The sequence below is a fragment of the Leptopilina boulardi genome, unplaced genomic scaffold (genome assembly GCF_019393585.1).
Source record: "Leptopilina boulardi isolate dan_hultmark-lab unplaced genomic scaffold, ZJU_Lbou_2.1 LbouV2_352, whole genome shotgun sequence".
Lineage (NCBI taxonomy): Eukaryota > Metazoa > Arthropoda > Insecta > Hymenoptera > Figitidae > Leptopilina > Leptopilina boulardi.
In genome coordinates, this window is record NW_026137921.1 from 1542504 (window position 1) to 1560413 (window position 17910).

At 25.7% G+C, this 17910-nt stretch overlaps 2 protein-coding genes across 2 annotated transcripts in view; one reads left to right on the forward strand and one right to left on the reverse strand.

The window, feature by feature from the left end:
* Positions 1-17910, forward strand: part of LOC127286283 (uncharacterized) — a 266689-nt gene that overhangs the window by 34789 nt on the left and 213990 nt on the right. The gene's annotated exons all lie outside the window — the stretch shown is intronic.
* Positions 13903-15195, reverse strand: LOC127286284 (uncharacterized). Its single transcript, XM_051312663.1, has 3 exons — positions 15106-15195; positions 14347-14487; positions 13903-14202 (listed from the first exon to the last, which is right to left on the reverse strand). The coding sequence occupies exons 1-3, from the start codon at positions 15151-15153 to the stop codon at positions 13984-13986; spliced, it is 408 nt and encodes a 135-aa protein (XP_051168620.1). The 5' UTR covers positions 15154-15195; the 3' UTR covers positions 13903-13983.

The window sequence follows — 17910 nt, forward strand, 5'->3', positions numbered from 1 at the left end:
ATATTTAAAAGAATTAATTTGACTAGTTTTTCAAAAGTTCTATTGATCAATAATTATCAAGTTGTGCTGGATAATAAGTTGATGAAAAAAGCGTGACATGACATTCGAGTTTTTTTAGCGAACTGGCTAGTAAAGTATAACTAGACAAATTACCCCATACTAGGGTATGGGGTAATTGCCTGAAATACTCTCATGGCCCTGGCAAGTTTTGCCCTAAATAGGGCAAATCCTCGCCAAACCATTACACCCTTAAATTGGCCCATACCAGTTTTCCATGCCAGGCCCACGCCTGAAACATGAGTAACTAGGAAGTGCCTTGCAAGACCCAGGGCAAAATTTCGGCACGCACCCAAAAAAAAGTAATCTTATACTTAGAGGAAAATTCCTCTTCTAATATCCTCTAAATATTTCCTCTTAAAACAAGATTATTCAATTGAAATGTAGAATATTTTTATTCTTCATTTTAATGGAAGAATGACAAAAGGATTCCTTTTGTATTTTCCTCTTTAATTAAGATTTTCCGTTTTAAATTTAGAAGATTTAAAAAAAGGAAACGGAAAAAAATAATGTAATCGTTTGATCCCTTTCCCTGGGTATGATAGTTGTGAAGTTGTTTTTTAACCTTTCAGTTTTAATATTTCTGGTAAAATGTCAACAAAAAGGACAAAAAATGGATTTGCTTTATTAAAAATACAGAAAATATAGTTAAATTCAAATTAAATGAATATTTTTAACGCTATTTTTAGATTTAAAAAAATTTGGATATTTCTTGTGAAATTTTACTACTCAGGTAAATAGAAATACTATAACCCGATTTTTGAATCTTTCGAATTTTTTAAATCTTTTTATTTACTTTTTTAAAAAAGTTTTAAAACGTTAAATAATTTCATATATGAAATTTTTTTCTGTCCTATAAAAAATGTTAACTTTTAAACATATCATCATGTTTTAAAATTATTTTTGCGCTGAAAATCTCGTTGATCATTACAACTGATTAATGAAAACTTATTTTTTGTATTTTAATTATCAATATAAAATGTTGATAATTAACCAAAAACATGACATTGTTAACGTTATATTAAAAAACAATTTTTATTATTATATTGAAATGAACTATTATAATTTTACTTAATTTTAATTTAAAAATGTATTTTCTGCAAAGATTTTATTATTTGATTGAAATTATAAATATTTTATTGATGGCTTTGACATTAAAAACAATTTTACGAGGTTTGGATGTCGACATTTAATTTAAGAGGAAAATCCTCTTAAATGAAGAATAATAATTTTGATACCAAAATTAAGAGGAAAATATGCATTTATTTTAGAGGAATCCTCTAGATTGAAAATTACTTTTTTTAGGGTGCGGGTATACCTATATACGTATTAAAAAAATTATAAATTTTATATAAATCACAATTCTTCTGACAAAATTTTATTTGAAAAATTAAGAAATGTATACCATATTAAAAGACTTAGAAAAAATTTTTTTTTCTCAGAATGTAGAGTAATTTCGTAAAGTTATATGGTTCAAGTTCCTTCTTTTCTCTTACTGAAAAACGTATAATCATGAAAAGGTTTAGCGTGACGGGAAAAATTTCGCATTAGGGTACCACATTAAAAGTCGCTCTGAGGTAATAAGAGGCAAAAAAAAAAAAAAAAAAAATAGGAATGGGGGGGAAGGAAGGACGAACTTCTTTAAGAGTTTGTACATGTTTGAACATTAAGTCGGCGACTTATGACTGCAGTAAACGACGTGAAGAATGCACTCTGGGCTTCAGTGCATTGAATTGCACTGTATTTTAAAGCTGCGCAAAACCATTGGAATTTCTCGCCTTCCTTTATACGGTATGTCTCTCATCCCTCGTGTGAATTCTCGGCTTGTACGTGCGGGCGTAAATTTCTGGAATGTGAATAGCCGATTATACAAGGCTCTTTCTCTCTATGTGTGACGTATTGAGTTCTCTTAAATTCAACCCCCCTTCTACTTTTTATTGAATTAAAGGGGGAAAAAAAGAGTAATTTTTATACTGCTACCAATTGTAAATGCACATTTTTTAAAAAAAATATATTATCAATTTTCTCAAGAGGAGATTTCTTTTTTTTTTTTTTTTGTTGTAACAGCAAAATTGAGAAAGTATTTTTTAATTTTCTACTTGGGTGATTAACGTAGTTTAGACTTGTTGTTGATTCAACGGAAGTGGAAGTAATTCTGATTAGAGGCCAAAGAAGAATTTGTGTCGGGCACAAGCTTGATTCGAATTCAATTTACTTTAGGTAAATAAATTTCCCAAGCAGGAATGATGGGATAGAAATACAATATAATTAAAAATTCTTCTTATTTTAAATGTAAGTGACACGCGAACATTAAGATTTCACTTTGCAAAAAAAGTGGTACTTTTATTTTTTAATTAAAATATATAAGTAACAAATTTTCGTAGAGATTTTCCATAAAATGACAAATTTTTGAGGTAATATTGCACCTCTTGTACACTTATAATTTACTTATTTCTAGTTTTTTTGATACAAAAGTATGTCAAAAATGTATAAAAAAGATGTTTATTTACTATACCTGCAAATCGAAAAATAATTTTTAAAAATGGGTTTTTGAGGTCGCTTATTACAAATCTGGCGTCAGTTTTCAAAAAATCAAAATGGCGGATCCAAAATGGAGGATATGATTTCTAAAAATCACCCAGATTCGGTTGAAACTTGTAACTTGGGGGTTTTTGAGATCACTGATTACGATTCTTTTGTTAATTTTTTTAAAATTCAAAATGGCGGAAGTGATTTCTGAAAATCGCCCATATTGGATCCGCCATTTTGAATTTTTGAAAACTGACGCCAGACTCGTAATCAGTGACCCCAAAAACCCCCTGAGTAATAAGTTTCAAGCGAATCTGAGCGTATTTTAATTGTTATATTTTAACCAATTTTATAACCACTTTTTAACCCTTTTTTAACACTGTATTTTCAAAACAAGGGTTATGCTCAACTCCAAACGTTTATGGAATTATTGTCCCTCAATATAAATCACTTTGGACTATGTTTGCGAAATTCGAATGCCCAAAAATGGGCTAAATTTGGTGTGACTCTTTATTTTTTGAATCCTTTTTTTCTTACTGTTTATTTTGAGGGCAGTAAACTTCAAACTCGTTGTGAATCATTTATGTTTCTCACACGTTGTACAAGGTACTATTCCTTTATATAGTAGAAGTTCCCTTTCTGACAGTAACTTTAACTTTGTATTCGACATCCATCCAATCTAGGTTTAGTTTGACTCTTCGTACTTCTACCAACTTTCTTGGTTTCACGTTAAATATCTAAATAATGATGTAACGTTATACAATTCAAAGTTCATTTTCAATGTAATGAGTAATTCTGCTATATTATTTCGTCTTTTCAATTATATATGAATCAACTTACACAATTAATTAGAGGAAGCATTTTCCTTCATTTATTATTACGTATTTTTAAATAAATTTTTTTAATGTAAAATTTAAGGGGACGAATCACTTTTTTTTATAAATTTTTTTATTTTTTGACAAAAAAGTATATTAGGTATAACTAAAATTCATTCTGGCTTGTTTTATTATTATTAAAATTTAATGGTAAAAATACACAATAATACTTATTTTTAGCTTACTAGGTCAAAAATTGTAAAATTTAAATGGTACGAAACCCAAAATATTCTTTATGTAACTTTTAAATTATTATAACTGGCTTAAAGTATAATTTAAATACGCATCCATTTACCAATTTTCAAACATCATAGAACCTGAAATTAACAAGTTATTGACATTTTAAAAATTCAAAATTTTTATTACAACTGTTATTTGCAAGAGATTTAGTTTTATGTTTTTGTTCAATCTCTAATATATCATCACTATGTTGCATATGTTTTAAAAATGTATCGATTTATTTAGTTTTTAATCCAGCGAATTATGATTCATAAATAAATAAAATCTCCATGCAAAGTGTTCGTGAAATGATAAAAAAAATTCATATTTCTACTAGGCAGCGGTTTTTTTTTTTGTTTTGTTTTTATTATCAATAAAAATGTCTGATTCGCGTTGTTTCTAGAATAAAAGCAATAAAACATTAATTAAAAGAAAAAAATACATTTTCTTAATTATATTCAATAAATAACAAAAAAAGAAAAAAAAAGAAACTAAAACATTTTAAACATTTTTATTTATTAGTGACAATAAATAAAAAAAGGAATTCGCGTGTTTATAAAATATATATGTATGCCATGTACTTAAAAAGAGTAATAATTAATTTAAATGTTGCGTGCTGCGTTTGGAAAATTTTATAATTGAATTGTTTAATTATTTTATGACGCGTAGAAATTAAATTACAAATTCTGTTAATCCATTAGAATAATAAATTTACAGAATAAAAAAATTTAATACATTTGTTCAACAACTATATAGAAAATTACTCTACTGCTTTACAATTTCAATTTTATAATTAAAATTTACTAAAACAAGAAGCACTGTAATTAAATATATTTTGATTTTTTTTAATTGAAATAAATTCCCTACATAAATAAGACTAAGTAAAGTATATCAAGGTACCCAAAAAGAAGGTAAAAAATTCAAAATTTCATTAAATATCAACCGAAAATCAAATATTTTGCTAATTAAAATACATAACCTAAAAAATGTAGTTTAACTCACTTCTTTTGTTTTGCGACAAAACGAATTTAAATCTACACCACATCTATGTCTTTATTAATTATTGAATTCCTTTTTAATGAATTACAACACTTTTTAGATCATAGAATAAAAAATTATTACCTTTAAAACCAAAACATGAAAAAACATTTGTTTTATATGAACAAGAAGTCGATCGACAAGGTTGGGTAGTTAAATTTATCTTAAGTAGGATCAGATCTGAGTAGGATTTTTTTACAAAATAAATCGACTGCTCTCCCATGGTAGCACTGTCAAGGTTGTGTAGTAAAACTCTACCATGGAACAGCAGTCGACTTATTTTGTAAACATAAGTGATTCAGCTGAAGATAATCTTGACTACCCAACTTTGTCGACTGACTTACCTCTACCTTGTTTATATCAAACAAATGTTTTTTTTTTCATATGTTGGCTTTAAATGTCAGTTTTTTATTTAATAATTTAAGATGTATTCTTTTTAATTAAAAAATTATTTAACTATTAACTATTATTTTTTTATCCTATTATTGTAAATTATTTTTTTCTAATATTTCAGAAAGTTTTTTTTACTAGTATAAATATTTAGTAGTTTTTAAGTCAAAAATATTAAATATTATTTACTTTAATAATAATTAATTTTATTAGTTTTCAAATTTAGCGCTATTATTTAAATTGGCAGTACCGTTCCTGCGGTCAAAACACGTTTTCCTTTTTCTAACCTAAAAACATATTTCATTTCTCTACGCGATTAGAAAAAATAATCGCAATCATATTTTATTTATTTATTGAGATTTAATCCAACAGTCCGGAGACCAATTACAGGATTATTAATACAAATATAAAGTATAACAAGTACGATGATAAAGATAGTCACTTATTTCAAATCGAGTGTTAGAATATACCTATATAATATTTTATTTTATTTTATCGCAGTGAAATTAGTTCCTTAGAGTAAAATCATGTACCAATTTTGAAAAAGTAGATACAGAATGAAAATTCATATCAAATTCGGAATCATTGCAAACACCATTAAATACATCACACATATTGTTTAAAATAGTATTCTGTAAGGATTTACATCCAGTATAAGTAGGTTGAACGTTTCTATGATTTCGCTTCGGAACATAAAAGGGTACAAGTGATAATAAGTAAGAACAGTCAATTTTATGTTTTACAATTTTAAAAAATAAAGTGACAAACTTTATGAATCTTCGATCCTCAAGAGGTTGTGCATTAAAATTATTACACAATTCCTTATAATCTGTGCCAGGTAATAAAAATACACGTTATTTTTTGAAATAAAGAAATTTTAAGAATCGTTTGTGGCATTTATGAATTAAATCAATTAAATACTGCGCTAAATTATACCAAAGAACTGAACCATATTCCAATTTAGATATTACAAAAGCATAAAATAAAGACTTTAACGCAGATTCATTATTAAACTTTTGACATGTTCGAATGATAAAACCCAGACATCTATTCGCTTCTCTCACAATTACATCAATATGTGTGTTAAACTTTAAAGAGCTGCTTAGGTGAATACCAAGATCTTTAATGGTTGTAACTCTTTCAAGGGGATGTGTGTCTATTGTATAATCAAAAGAAATTATATCTTTACTTCTCGAGAAAGTCATCACACTACATTTTGAAGGATTAATGTCCAGAGAATTGCGTTTACACCAGTCAGAAAATCGATTTACATCAGATTGGAGATCAATTTTATATATACATATTATTCTATATAATAATATTAGTGAAGAATCTTGTATTTTAATTTTTGAAGAAAGTAGAAATGATATGAAAATTATGTCTTCAAAATTAAAATACAAGATTCTTCTCTAATTATTTATAATAATAGGTACATACATTTGAAATTAGGCTGAAGATGACATTGAATGATAGTAGACGTTCCATTGACTCTTCTAGAGAGAAAGAGACAGAGTGACCGAAACTATTTGTGTGTATAATGTGGGTTGATGTTCGTCTAACTGAAATGCCAGAAAGAAATCAACAAATAATAATAAAGAAGTATAGAAGAGAGAATATATGAGAGAAACTCAAAAAGAGAATAAATAAACGCCAGTGCTATATAGAGTATATGTACGAGATGGGAAAACAGGACGGAGAGAGAAACGGAAATGAAACAGACCGTTTCGCCGTACAAGAAGGATATTAATATCATCTTCAAGGCAATAGTTCACCACAAGATTACTAAACCATCTATATCTTTTTTTTTCATTCTATTATTTCAATTAATATTCCTCTTAATTGCCTAGTTTTTAATTATCGACATTTTCTTTTATCTCAATTTCAATATTGAATGTTCAGTTTTTTTTTATAATATACTGCTCAGAAGAAAAATGGAATTATTATATTTACTCTTCGAGAAATAAATTAAATAATGAAACAAAATTTATAATTACATTCACTGTTGACTTAAAAAGTATCAAATTGCAACGAATTGATATCCAAAATGTGGATCAAATAAAAAATTGATACAAATTTGGGTATGGAATATTTAGTAGGGGAGGCCGGGGGTAAGTTGTGCCGATAGGAATATCTCAAAAACAAAATTTTTTTTTGCTTCACGGAATAATTAGCTGTTAGTAATTTGGTGCTTTGGCGTCACTTACGTGCAAGTTTTCATATTTACACTTTTTGGTCTATTTTTTGCATTTTTAAAGATATCGATAAGCATTTTTTTTAAAATGATCCAAATTTCTCGACGGATTTAATAGTGTATGAAACCTAACATTTAATTTATCTAGTTTTTTAATATTTGATAAAAAGTGAGCGTCGACGCAACGAGGTTAATTGTGCCTTTTGCTTGGGGCTGGTTGTGCCGCTGCACGGAAAAAAAGAAAAAGTAACTTTTACTACTTTAAAAGTAAAATTGGACCTGTCCGAAGTTTCTGCGCATCTCTGGCAACTTTTACTCCAAAAACAGTAAAATTTACTTCAGAAATAGTAAAAATTACTACGGAAACAGTAAAATTTACTACAGAAATAGTCAATTTTACTATTTTTCGAGTAAAAGTTGCCAGAGATGCGCAGAAACTTCGGACAGGTCCAATTTTACTTTTAAAGTAGTAAAAGTTACTTTATTCGTTTTTCCATTTTTCTCCGTGTGTCAATCGCTACACTGAAAAAAAATTCTAGTTAGAATAACCAGAATTCTAGTTAGAATAACCAGAATTCTGGTTAGGGTATATTTAACATTTTGATTCTGGTTAGGTTAACCAGAATTCTGGTTATTTTAACGAGAATTCTAGTTAATTCAACTAGAATTCTGGTTAACATAACTAGAAAGTAATGTTAAATATAGCCTAACCAGAATTTTTTTTTCAGTGTACATAACCATAATCTATTTAAAAAAAAGGGTCAGTTATATGTGTGTCAATTGTAATTTCAATAAATCGCATTCGGAATAAGTATTCACGTCTTAAAAATTATTTATTAATCAGAAAGTAGAGTTTTTACAATTAATTAACGATACAAATAATTATTTCGAAAAATATTGTAAAATTTAAGTCAGAAATGTTTATTTATATACAAAAATCTATAAATGTTACGATTGTTGGAAAAATCCTTTGAATGTTTATAATAAAAATACTTATTACGAAAACTATATAATTTAAGTGACTGACTAACTATGGAATTATAGAATATAAGTCAGAAAATGTTTATTTGTACTAACTAAAATCTAGAAATCTTAAGATTGTTCCTCTAAAAACCTTTGAAAGTTTATAACAAATGATTAATAAATAATAGTAAATCATATATTGGCAATAAATATTTTATTTCTTTCGCGTAAAATCATTTGCTTCAACTGAAACAACTAAAAAATCTGAGCGGCACAACCGACCCCGACGTTGGCATAACTCTCCCCAGCACGGAGTTCAACTTGCCGTGTTGCCTCGCTGCACAAAATCATTTTTTTTTGAAAAAAAACTGTTCAAAATCATCAAAAAATTATAATGGATTTAAAAACTACATTAAATTTTAAAATATATAGATTAAAACAAAAAGTTCTCTTTTTACTAGCATTTTATTTAGTTTTCTCAAAAACCGTCACTTTCAGCCCCGGTCTTCCCTACTCTGGTAAAAAAATTTTTTTTGTCGTCTAACTCATTGGACACTTTTAGACGGATGTCCACAAGAATTGAATTTTTTTTTGTTTATTTAAATTCTAAATTTTGGTCAAATTTTAAATCCTTGATTCTGCTTTATTATCACAATAATATTTACATTTTCAACTTCTTTAAGTAATAGAGAATGAAAAAAAAAGTATTCTTTTTCTTAAGTAGCTTTTTTAAGAATAATTACATGTAATTTAAGTTGAACAAAGTTTTTTGAAAAATGATCATAAAGTGTTGGAAAAACGTACCTTACTTAACACTTTACTTTTAAAGAGGTTACATCTTGAGGTACTTCTGAGAAGGAGTTACCCTCTTGAACTGAAGATTCTCAAACCTCTCAAGATGGTCCACAATTCAACTCACTCTTAAACCTTAATAGCAACTAATTTTCTTTCCTCTTTTTTATTCCCCAACAAAAATCTTTTCTTTAGTCACATTCATATACTGTATAGAATTAATTAGTTGTTCTATTGATTTTTTCATAACAAAACTTTTTAAATTAACAACACTAATTAATTAACTAATTGTATATAGAATAATACTTAAATCGTTAATATATATTAAAAATTTCAAAAAAGAAAAAATTTGATAAATTATATTCAGCGTATTCACAGCATAAAAATGTGCATGATTTAAAATTCAGAAAAGGTTATTATCTATCTAGATATGTCTTGAAATTTTACCTTTTTAAACTGAAATTTGAAATTTTCGAGTGCTTCTTTAGCAGGGAATATCTTTCGAGATAAAAAGAAAAGATGTCGACGTTGAACATGCAGTGAAAGGAAGCCCCTTTATGCTAGGCACGATTTTAGCTAGTCATGCCAGCGATTTAGTTGCAACTTTTATCTTTCTATGCAGACAGAAGAGACACTAACAAAGAGTTGTATCGTCCATGAAAATGTCGTTTTCTCTTGTTATCACCTGAAATTTTCATGGTATATTACTTTTTAAAATGACATTGTAACACTTAATATCTCTTTTTAGTTCAAATTTACGATCAATAACTTCAACAATTAGCATACATTATTAATTGTTAACATGTTCTTTTTTTTTTTTTTTTAATATTCAAATTATTATTACGTCGTCGTGACTAATAACACAGGTCTACAAAATAAGACTTTTTATTTTAAATAAATTATTCATATGAAACAAATTAAATTTTGGTAATATTGCAGAAAAAGGACTTTTCTCAATTTTTAATATTTTTGGTTCATTCACTGAAAAAAAAAGATTTTGTGTTTCCAACAAAATCGTTTGGTTAGGCAATTTTTATTCTTGTAATTAAATTTTGGTTGGCTGAAAAGAAAGTCGTAGAGTTATCTGAACCAAACATTTGGTTATAGACCAACAAAATTAATTGGTTAAACATTTTTAAATTCCAACCAGGTTACAATAACCAAATAATTTAATTCGCTCTCAGCTCGTACTTTAATAGAACAATTGGTTTAAATCTCTCACAAATATGGGTAGTCCAGTGGTCAGAGATCCCAACTCGCAGTTTAAAAAAAAGAGGTTCGATCCCAGGCGGAGATGAGATTTTTCAAAGTCCACAAATATTTCAATTAGATAAACATAAATAAAAAAAGATAAAATAAAAAGAAATAAGGTAAAATAAAATTTTTAATTTTACCAAACATTTTTATTGACCTAACTAAAAAAATTTTTTTGAGCTAACCAAACATTTTTGTTATGTCAACAAAAAAAAAACACTTTAACCAAATTTTTTGTTTGACTCAAACAAATTAGTTTGGTTGCTAAATACCAACAAAATTTTTTTGTTTGCCCAACCAAATTTTCGTTACTCTGACTAAACATTTTTCTCAGTGTTGCTTGTGGAATTTTTTTAATTGAAACAAATAAAACGTTATTAGACTCCAAGACATTGTCTTGGACATTGTCTATATTTGAAATATATTTTTATTTGATTGAAATAAATTTTATTTGTTTCAATTAAACGGAAATAAAATATTTCTTTGAATGTATAAATATATTCCAAAAATTTTGAATTATTAAAAGTAAATTAATAAATCTCTGTTATTTTTAAATTTCGATTCATATTATGACAAAATGAAATTGTAAAAACAAAATTAATTATTTGTACTTGAATAATTAAATGCACGCATCCATCCTTTATATGTGGGAATTTCAAGAAATATCCCAGAGGTATCTTGAAAATGCCTCAGATGAATGCAAGCTATGTGAGTAGATTCTTACGAATATAATTTAAAAAAATTTTTTTTAATTCTGTAAAATCAAGTTTTTCATATTTTATTAGATATATATAAATATATACATTAGGTATTTATATATTAGACATTTTTAAATTGTTGACAATTATTTTTTTTTTTAAATTTCAAAAATGAAAAGTCGTCTTTTTAATTTTTTACATTTTAAAATCAATAATAATTTTACAATAAACAAAATAAAGAGTGTAGAATCAAGTTGACTGAAACTAAAATTTCCTTTGTTATTATAATAATAGCAACTTTATTTAAATACACGATGTAAACGTCAATAATCGGTTAAAAAAAAGCAATAAAATATAAAGAAGAAAATTTATTATTGTGAATAAACTACTCTGGAAAGCTCTTCGGAGTGCGATCAAACTTAATTCCCAAAGGAACATGATAGACGCACCTCTGCATGTGGCATTTCATTATAAACGAACCCCAATTTCTTAAACGGTTGTGGATAATCGTTTTCTGAACTTTAGTCCTTAAACTTTTTTTATTAGGTATTAAAATGAAAAAGGTAAATAAATACATAAATAATGTTAAAAAATCAATTATTTAAAAATAAACATTATAATTGCGCTTCCTCGTGGAGGAAGCTTTGTTAGTCCTTTTGTTTATAAAACTTTTCAAAGTGGCGGAAACAAATTTTTTTCTTTATAGAAACAATGTTATATGAGATCCTGATCAATTGTCCGGATGTATGTATGTGTGTGTGGATCCCTTTTTTGTTTAGAAGATAACTTTAACAGGTTTTAATGGATTTAGATAAAATTTGGTAGGCTCATTAATCATATTGATATCTCAAGTCTGACCAAAGGATTTTGAAAAATATACCCCCAAAAAAAAATTTTATCGTCTTTTTTCCAAAAAATTTTTTTTAATCGAAAAAATTTTTAAATAGAAAAATTTAAGGTTATATATAATAAAATCGTATTCCTTATGTCAAGACGAATCGATCGATATATATATATATATATATATATATATATATATATATCAAGTATACATTTGAGGAAAATTTAAAGAATTAATGAAAGTTTAAAAAATCAAAAATTCACATTTTGGCAATAAAATTTTGCTTTCTCCAGGAGGAAGCAAATTTTTTTGCTGATCGTAAAGAGGAAGCAAAATGTTCATGTAATGAACATCTGAATTTACAACTTGTTTTTTATTTTGTAGTCATGAGTGGACCAGTCTAGAAAAATCATGTTAAAACTTTCATTAAATATCATACAATTTAAATATTTTTATTAAATAATTTTTTTTTAAAAAATACTTTTTAATGAAAATGATAAAAATCAAACATTTTAATCATTAAATTCCATTTTATTATTGCACTGTTTCGTGATTTTTTTGTAACATTTTCCTATTTTATATGAAATATTGGAACAAAATAATTTGAAAAATCTTAAAAATTTACAAAATAAAAACAACTTTTAGGTTATGTTGCTTTCTGATTTTTTGGCTTGTTTTTTACAACGTGCTGAATATTTTTTTGCGGGATGGTTGATCACTTTTTTTCCAAAATCCGATGTTTTGTAAAATAACTCTAGAATTTTTTACAGTGTTAAGGCTACGAAAAATATATAAATTTTGATTCTTTTTTTTTTTGGCGCAAATATTATAGATAATTTTTTATATATGATATTTTTATTAAAAATTTTTAAATGATTTGATTAAGCTGTCTTTAGTATTACTGTTATCGTCATTAAGATAATCCGCTTCGGTTTACAAGGAATTATCTATTACTTCAAGTGGCATTTCATCGTTCTAATTATGGAAATAATTTAGTAATTACAGGGAGATTGAGTAGAGATGGGAATGCGATTACTGACCGTATTGAATTCTTCGGGGAATGTTTAATTGAATTCACGCTGTATTTGAGTGTGTAATCCTAGTTTTGACCGAGTAACAATAGCGTATAATCTAATACATTAATTTCTATATTCACATTGGATACATAGGCTCAAAAATATATTTGAAAATTGAGTCTATTTAAAAAATTTTAATTCATGACTTTTTTAAAATTCTTCCAATTTTCTTAAAACTGTAATAAGATACTTATATTTGAATATAGTATCAATTATTTGGCGCAAGTAAATATTTATTTGATAACAGTCAAGTAAACGATTAATCAAATACATTTTTTTCCAGTGTACCATTTGGATTTTAGGGAAAAAAGGAGGAAATTATTTGAATATCTAGTATATGAGTATATCGAATTTTGTAAAAAGTGTATTCAAGTTTATAAAATAGAATACAGAGGTCCATACGAAATATTAATATAGTATGTCCGAACGTTTACGAAAAATCCCGAATATAGTTCGCAGTTTTTCTCGGATTGCTGTGATTGGTTGAACTATACGTTTTTTAAATCAGTGCGCGCATTTTTGACCAATCAAGCACTTAAATCGTATAGAGAGCAGACGATGCAGACGATCTATTTTGGATGTTAGATTAAAATTTGTAAAATCCCTTTTTTCCTCAAGAAATAACTTTATCGTCGTTCAAATTAATTTCTTTTTTTTTTATTTTTTATTTTAAATATGCATTATACAAACTTTCCTCTATGTAAAAATTTTTCATATAAATTCCCAATCAATTTTTTCAAATGTGTATTCCATTTTTTTGTGAACACGATAAACTTGAATCAATTATTTTTAATTGTAAAAAAATTATTAGATTTCAGTAAAGAAAATTGTTAACTTAAAATAATTTTCAGTTTAAAAAAAGTTTTTAATTATAAGATTTATATTTATTATTAAATTCTAAGTCTAATTTTAAGGTTATGTATGAATTATTTATTTAAAAATATTTTATACATATTTTCGTACAATTTATGTTCCGAGAGTATAAAATAATTAGCATCATTGCTAGATGTATAATAATTATTCAGTCACATTTATATAAGTAGTTTAACTACATTCCAACTTAATTTTCTTTAGCGCGGTTGTATCGAAATTTACTAATTATGCTAGTCCAACGTTCGACAAAAGAACTTAAATTGTTGCCACTTTTTTTTTTCTTGATTTGTTCAATTTTTCTTTTTATAGTAGGTATTCTTTTTACAATAGGTATTCTATTTACAATAGGTATTCCTTTTAAAGTAGGTATTCTTTTTACAGTAGGTTTTCTTATTACAGAAGGTTTCTGAAAAATATTAAAAATATAAGAAAATGTTTTTGAAATATAATATTTCATAATCTATATAACAAATAAATATTTGTACATTAAATATTATTCTAGTAAAAAAAAACATGACCCAGATATTACAAAAGCTTGCAGCAAGATTACCATTTCTTTTATCGGAACCATGTCGCCATTTTTGTGTACAGTAAGATTTCCATAATTGTGTATGACGACGATTTGTTTTTCTGCATTAAGTTTTATATTATTGTTTTGCATTGAACTCTTTTCATTTTTCTTACAGGTTATCTAAAAAATATTGTGAGTACAGGAAACTGTATTTTTAGACAAAATTATTTTTTGAAAATTTATAAAAGGTAAAAAAAAATTTTTTTATTTTAAATATTGATAAAAGTAATTGAAAATATTATTTAAAGCACTGATTTTATTCATTTTTTTTTACCATTATTATAAATTTTATTAGTATTATGTAACATAATTTTTAACGTTTTGACGGATATACTGTAATTTATTGTACATTAAGAGTTTTTGTTGAAAAATTTTTAATTTAATTTAATTTCAATACTGCTAGAGTAGTTATTTCAGGTAGAAAAAGAAATTAAAGTTGAAAAAGGACAGGAACAAAAAAAATTAAGGTGATTGAAAAAGAAAAAAGTTGAAAAAAGGTGATTAGAAATGAAGTGATTATCGCGAAGTTTAACTTTACAGTTAATTTATTCAACTATATCTTAAACTGTATTATTGTAAATTCTACCACACTTAAATTAACAATACTTTGTTCTACACTCAAAAATTTTGTTATAAAAAATAATTTTAAAAAAGCACAGAACAATTAAAAATTTAAAAAAAAAAACAATTTCCAATTTAAGAAAAAAAATTTTTAAATTTAATATTTGCAAATCTTACTTGCAAGACACATAAAATTGAAATAAAACTCAAAAGAATGTGCTTCATGGTTTTTAGTTTATCTTCCACACTTCTCTAACTGCAAATGATTCTGCTCGATGCTGTACATGGGGTTTTATACAAACGTTTATATAGGCTCAACAAAATTTTTTATTGTATCAGAAGTTTTTGGAATTGATCTTTACTCAGAAACATTATTGAATCACATAAATTGGATGTAAAGATGATAATATGAATTAAATAAGCTGTTTCTTTCTACCTCATAGGAAATTCCCTTTGGAAATTCCGTTTGAAGCACGAATAAATATTTCTTGTCATTCAATAAGAAAAATCATTTTTAAATATAAAATTGATATTTACGTACAAGAAGTTAGCAACGCCAATTTGTTAAAAAAAAAAAAAATTCTTTCAATTTTTCTTAATTTTGTACCTACTAATTTTTAATGAAAAAATTTTTTTGTAAAAATAATAATTTGGACTCAAATTTTTAAAAAAAACATTTTAAAGTTGAGTGTATTTTTTTGTGCTCGACTAGTAGAATTCAGCACAATTTTCTTTTTTTTTTTAAATAATTTTTGAATATTTGTCTCTATAAATAATGTTTCTTCTCTTTTTTTTTAAATTTAATTATTTTCAGAAAGTTCAAATATTTTGTAAATGTTTTAATTTTTGCAGTACAATTCAGCATAACATTTTTGAATACTTCTGAGTTAAAAATTGTTTTTTGATTGTCACAAACAATTTTTTTTTTTTTTTTTGATAAAACAAAATTGTGTTACTAACTTCTTGCACGTAATATATTTTTAAAATAATTATCAGAATGATATGAAGCATTTTTTCTCACAATTCAGGTCTTATCAGAAAAAAAATATTAAGCGGAAATTAATCATTATTAAAAACGAATAATTAAATCAATGTCAAGTAGTTTATTATTAAAATAATTATGAGAAGCATTTTTTCACACAATTCAGGTCTTATTAGAAAAAAAAATATTAAGCGGAAGTTAATCATCATTAGTAAATACCAAATATTAAATCAATGGCAAATTTATTTCAAATAAATGACAATTCAATATTAATAAAAAAAAAATTGATCAAGTGCTAGAAAATCTAGCCTAGAAAAGTTGTAATCGAACCTGATTAGATTCTTGTGAGAAATTCAGACTAAAAATATCTGCTGAGATCCCGTTTGAATTCTAGAAAGGCAATTCAAACTAGAAAAATCTGATTAAGCCCTTACTAAATTCTACCCAGAAATACCTCGAATCGGACTTAGATGATTATTTTTCGATGTTTTCTTTATTTAAAATATGAATTTAATTATGTTCAATAAGGGACACAAATATTTTTAAAATGTTCGTTTTAGAAATAATAATAAAAAGAATAGATATTAATAATAATAAATTATAATAATAAAATTATTAAATAAATTAAATTTATTATTAAATACCACCGAGTGATAGAATCAAAATAATATTATTGATAAATTACATTATTATATATAGTTTTACTTTTTATTTAATTTAAAAATAATATTTAAATTTAAATCAAAAATATCGAAATCGATGTATCGAAGTTCTCAATATATCGATGTTCCATCGTCGAGAATGATGACATGAGTGGTGCAAGTGCACATGTCATTTTGTGTGAACCTGAATTTTATTGTTCTTTTGTTAATTAATAATGGAAAATAATGAGAGGAAAAAAAGCAATCGCAAATGCGTAGCAAACAATATCTTGAGGTGAAATCCGTACGCGTTGAATTAAATAGAATGCAATATGTTCAAGAGCAAGTTATGGATATTAACAATAGATGACTTAAATCACTTATCTTCTTTATCAGAAGATACCCAAGTAGAAATATCCGTGGCTCGCCGTAATTAAACACCGGCATGGTACTGATCCAATACTGGCTGTCGGTATTGACTTTCAGTACTGGCAGTGTACTGACTAATACACCGAATCAGTACTATGTCGGAGGTAAAAAAATATTAAAACCAGTACTGGCAGTACACTGTCATTCACACCGAATCAGTACTATGTCGGTGATAAAAAAACATTAAATGAAAAAGTCTTTAAATTATTTCAATAGGTAGAAAACGATGATTTTTTATTTAAAAAAATGTATATTAATTTCTTTCGAATACTTTCCCTCAAAATTTTGGATGTAATTGTAATGTATTATTATATACCTATGTAAAATATATTTATGTTTTTTTAGTTATTTTAGTATTAAGTTATTTATCATGCATACAATAACAATAAGTTGAGAATTTTTTTCTAATAGTTTTAAAAATAAAGCAAATGTAATTTTTTCACTGTAATTTTTAAATATTATTAATAATTAAATATTAAATTTAAAAAAATTTTCACCATTCATATTTTACAGTCGTCTTTTATTAACTTATTTTTAATTATGTAATTTATCAATCATTTTTGTCTGTTTTAATATTATTTACGGTAAAAATAATTTATTAAAAATATTTAACTGAAATTGATATCCAGTTTTATTTCATTAAATCTTTGTAAAAATTGAAAAAATTTTATGAGTTTAAAAAATTTAAGAATAAATTCATTTTATTTTCGTGATCAATAGATAATACAAACTTTGAAATCAAAACTTTTGTATTAGGTGAACTACTTCAAGTCAGCACTTCAAGCCAGCGCGGCTGAGCGGTATGCGTATCTGACTTGCGTTCTAAGGGTTTAGGGTTCGATCCCCCATGCGTGCGAGATTTTTCGTTCTTAGTTTTAAGTGTTATAAGTACAATATTTGTTCATGTGTAATATCAATTATTAAATAATT

Excerpts from the sequence above, each read along its gene's own strand:
- LOC127286284 (XM_051312663.1), bottom strand. The coding sequence starts at position 15,153 with ATGAAGCACATTCTTTTGAGTTTTATTTCAATTTTATGTGTCTTGCAA. Across the intron at positions 14,488-15,105 it reads CAATTTTATGTGTCTTGCAA|ATAACCTGTAAGAAAAATGA; the intron begins GTAAGATTTGCA and ends AATATTTTTTAG. Across the intron at positions 14,203-14,346 it reads TGGTTCCGATAAAAGAAATG|AAACCTTCTGTAATAAGAAA; the intron begins GTAATCTTGCTG and ends AATATTTTTCAG.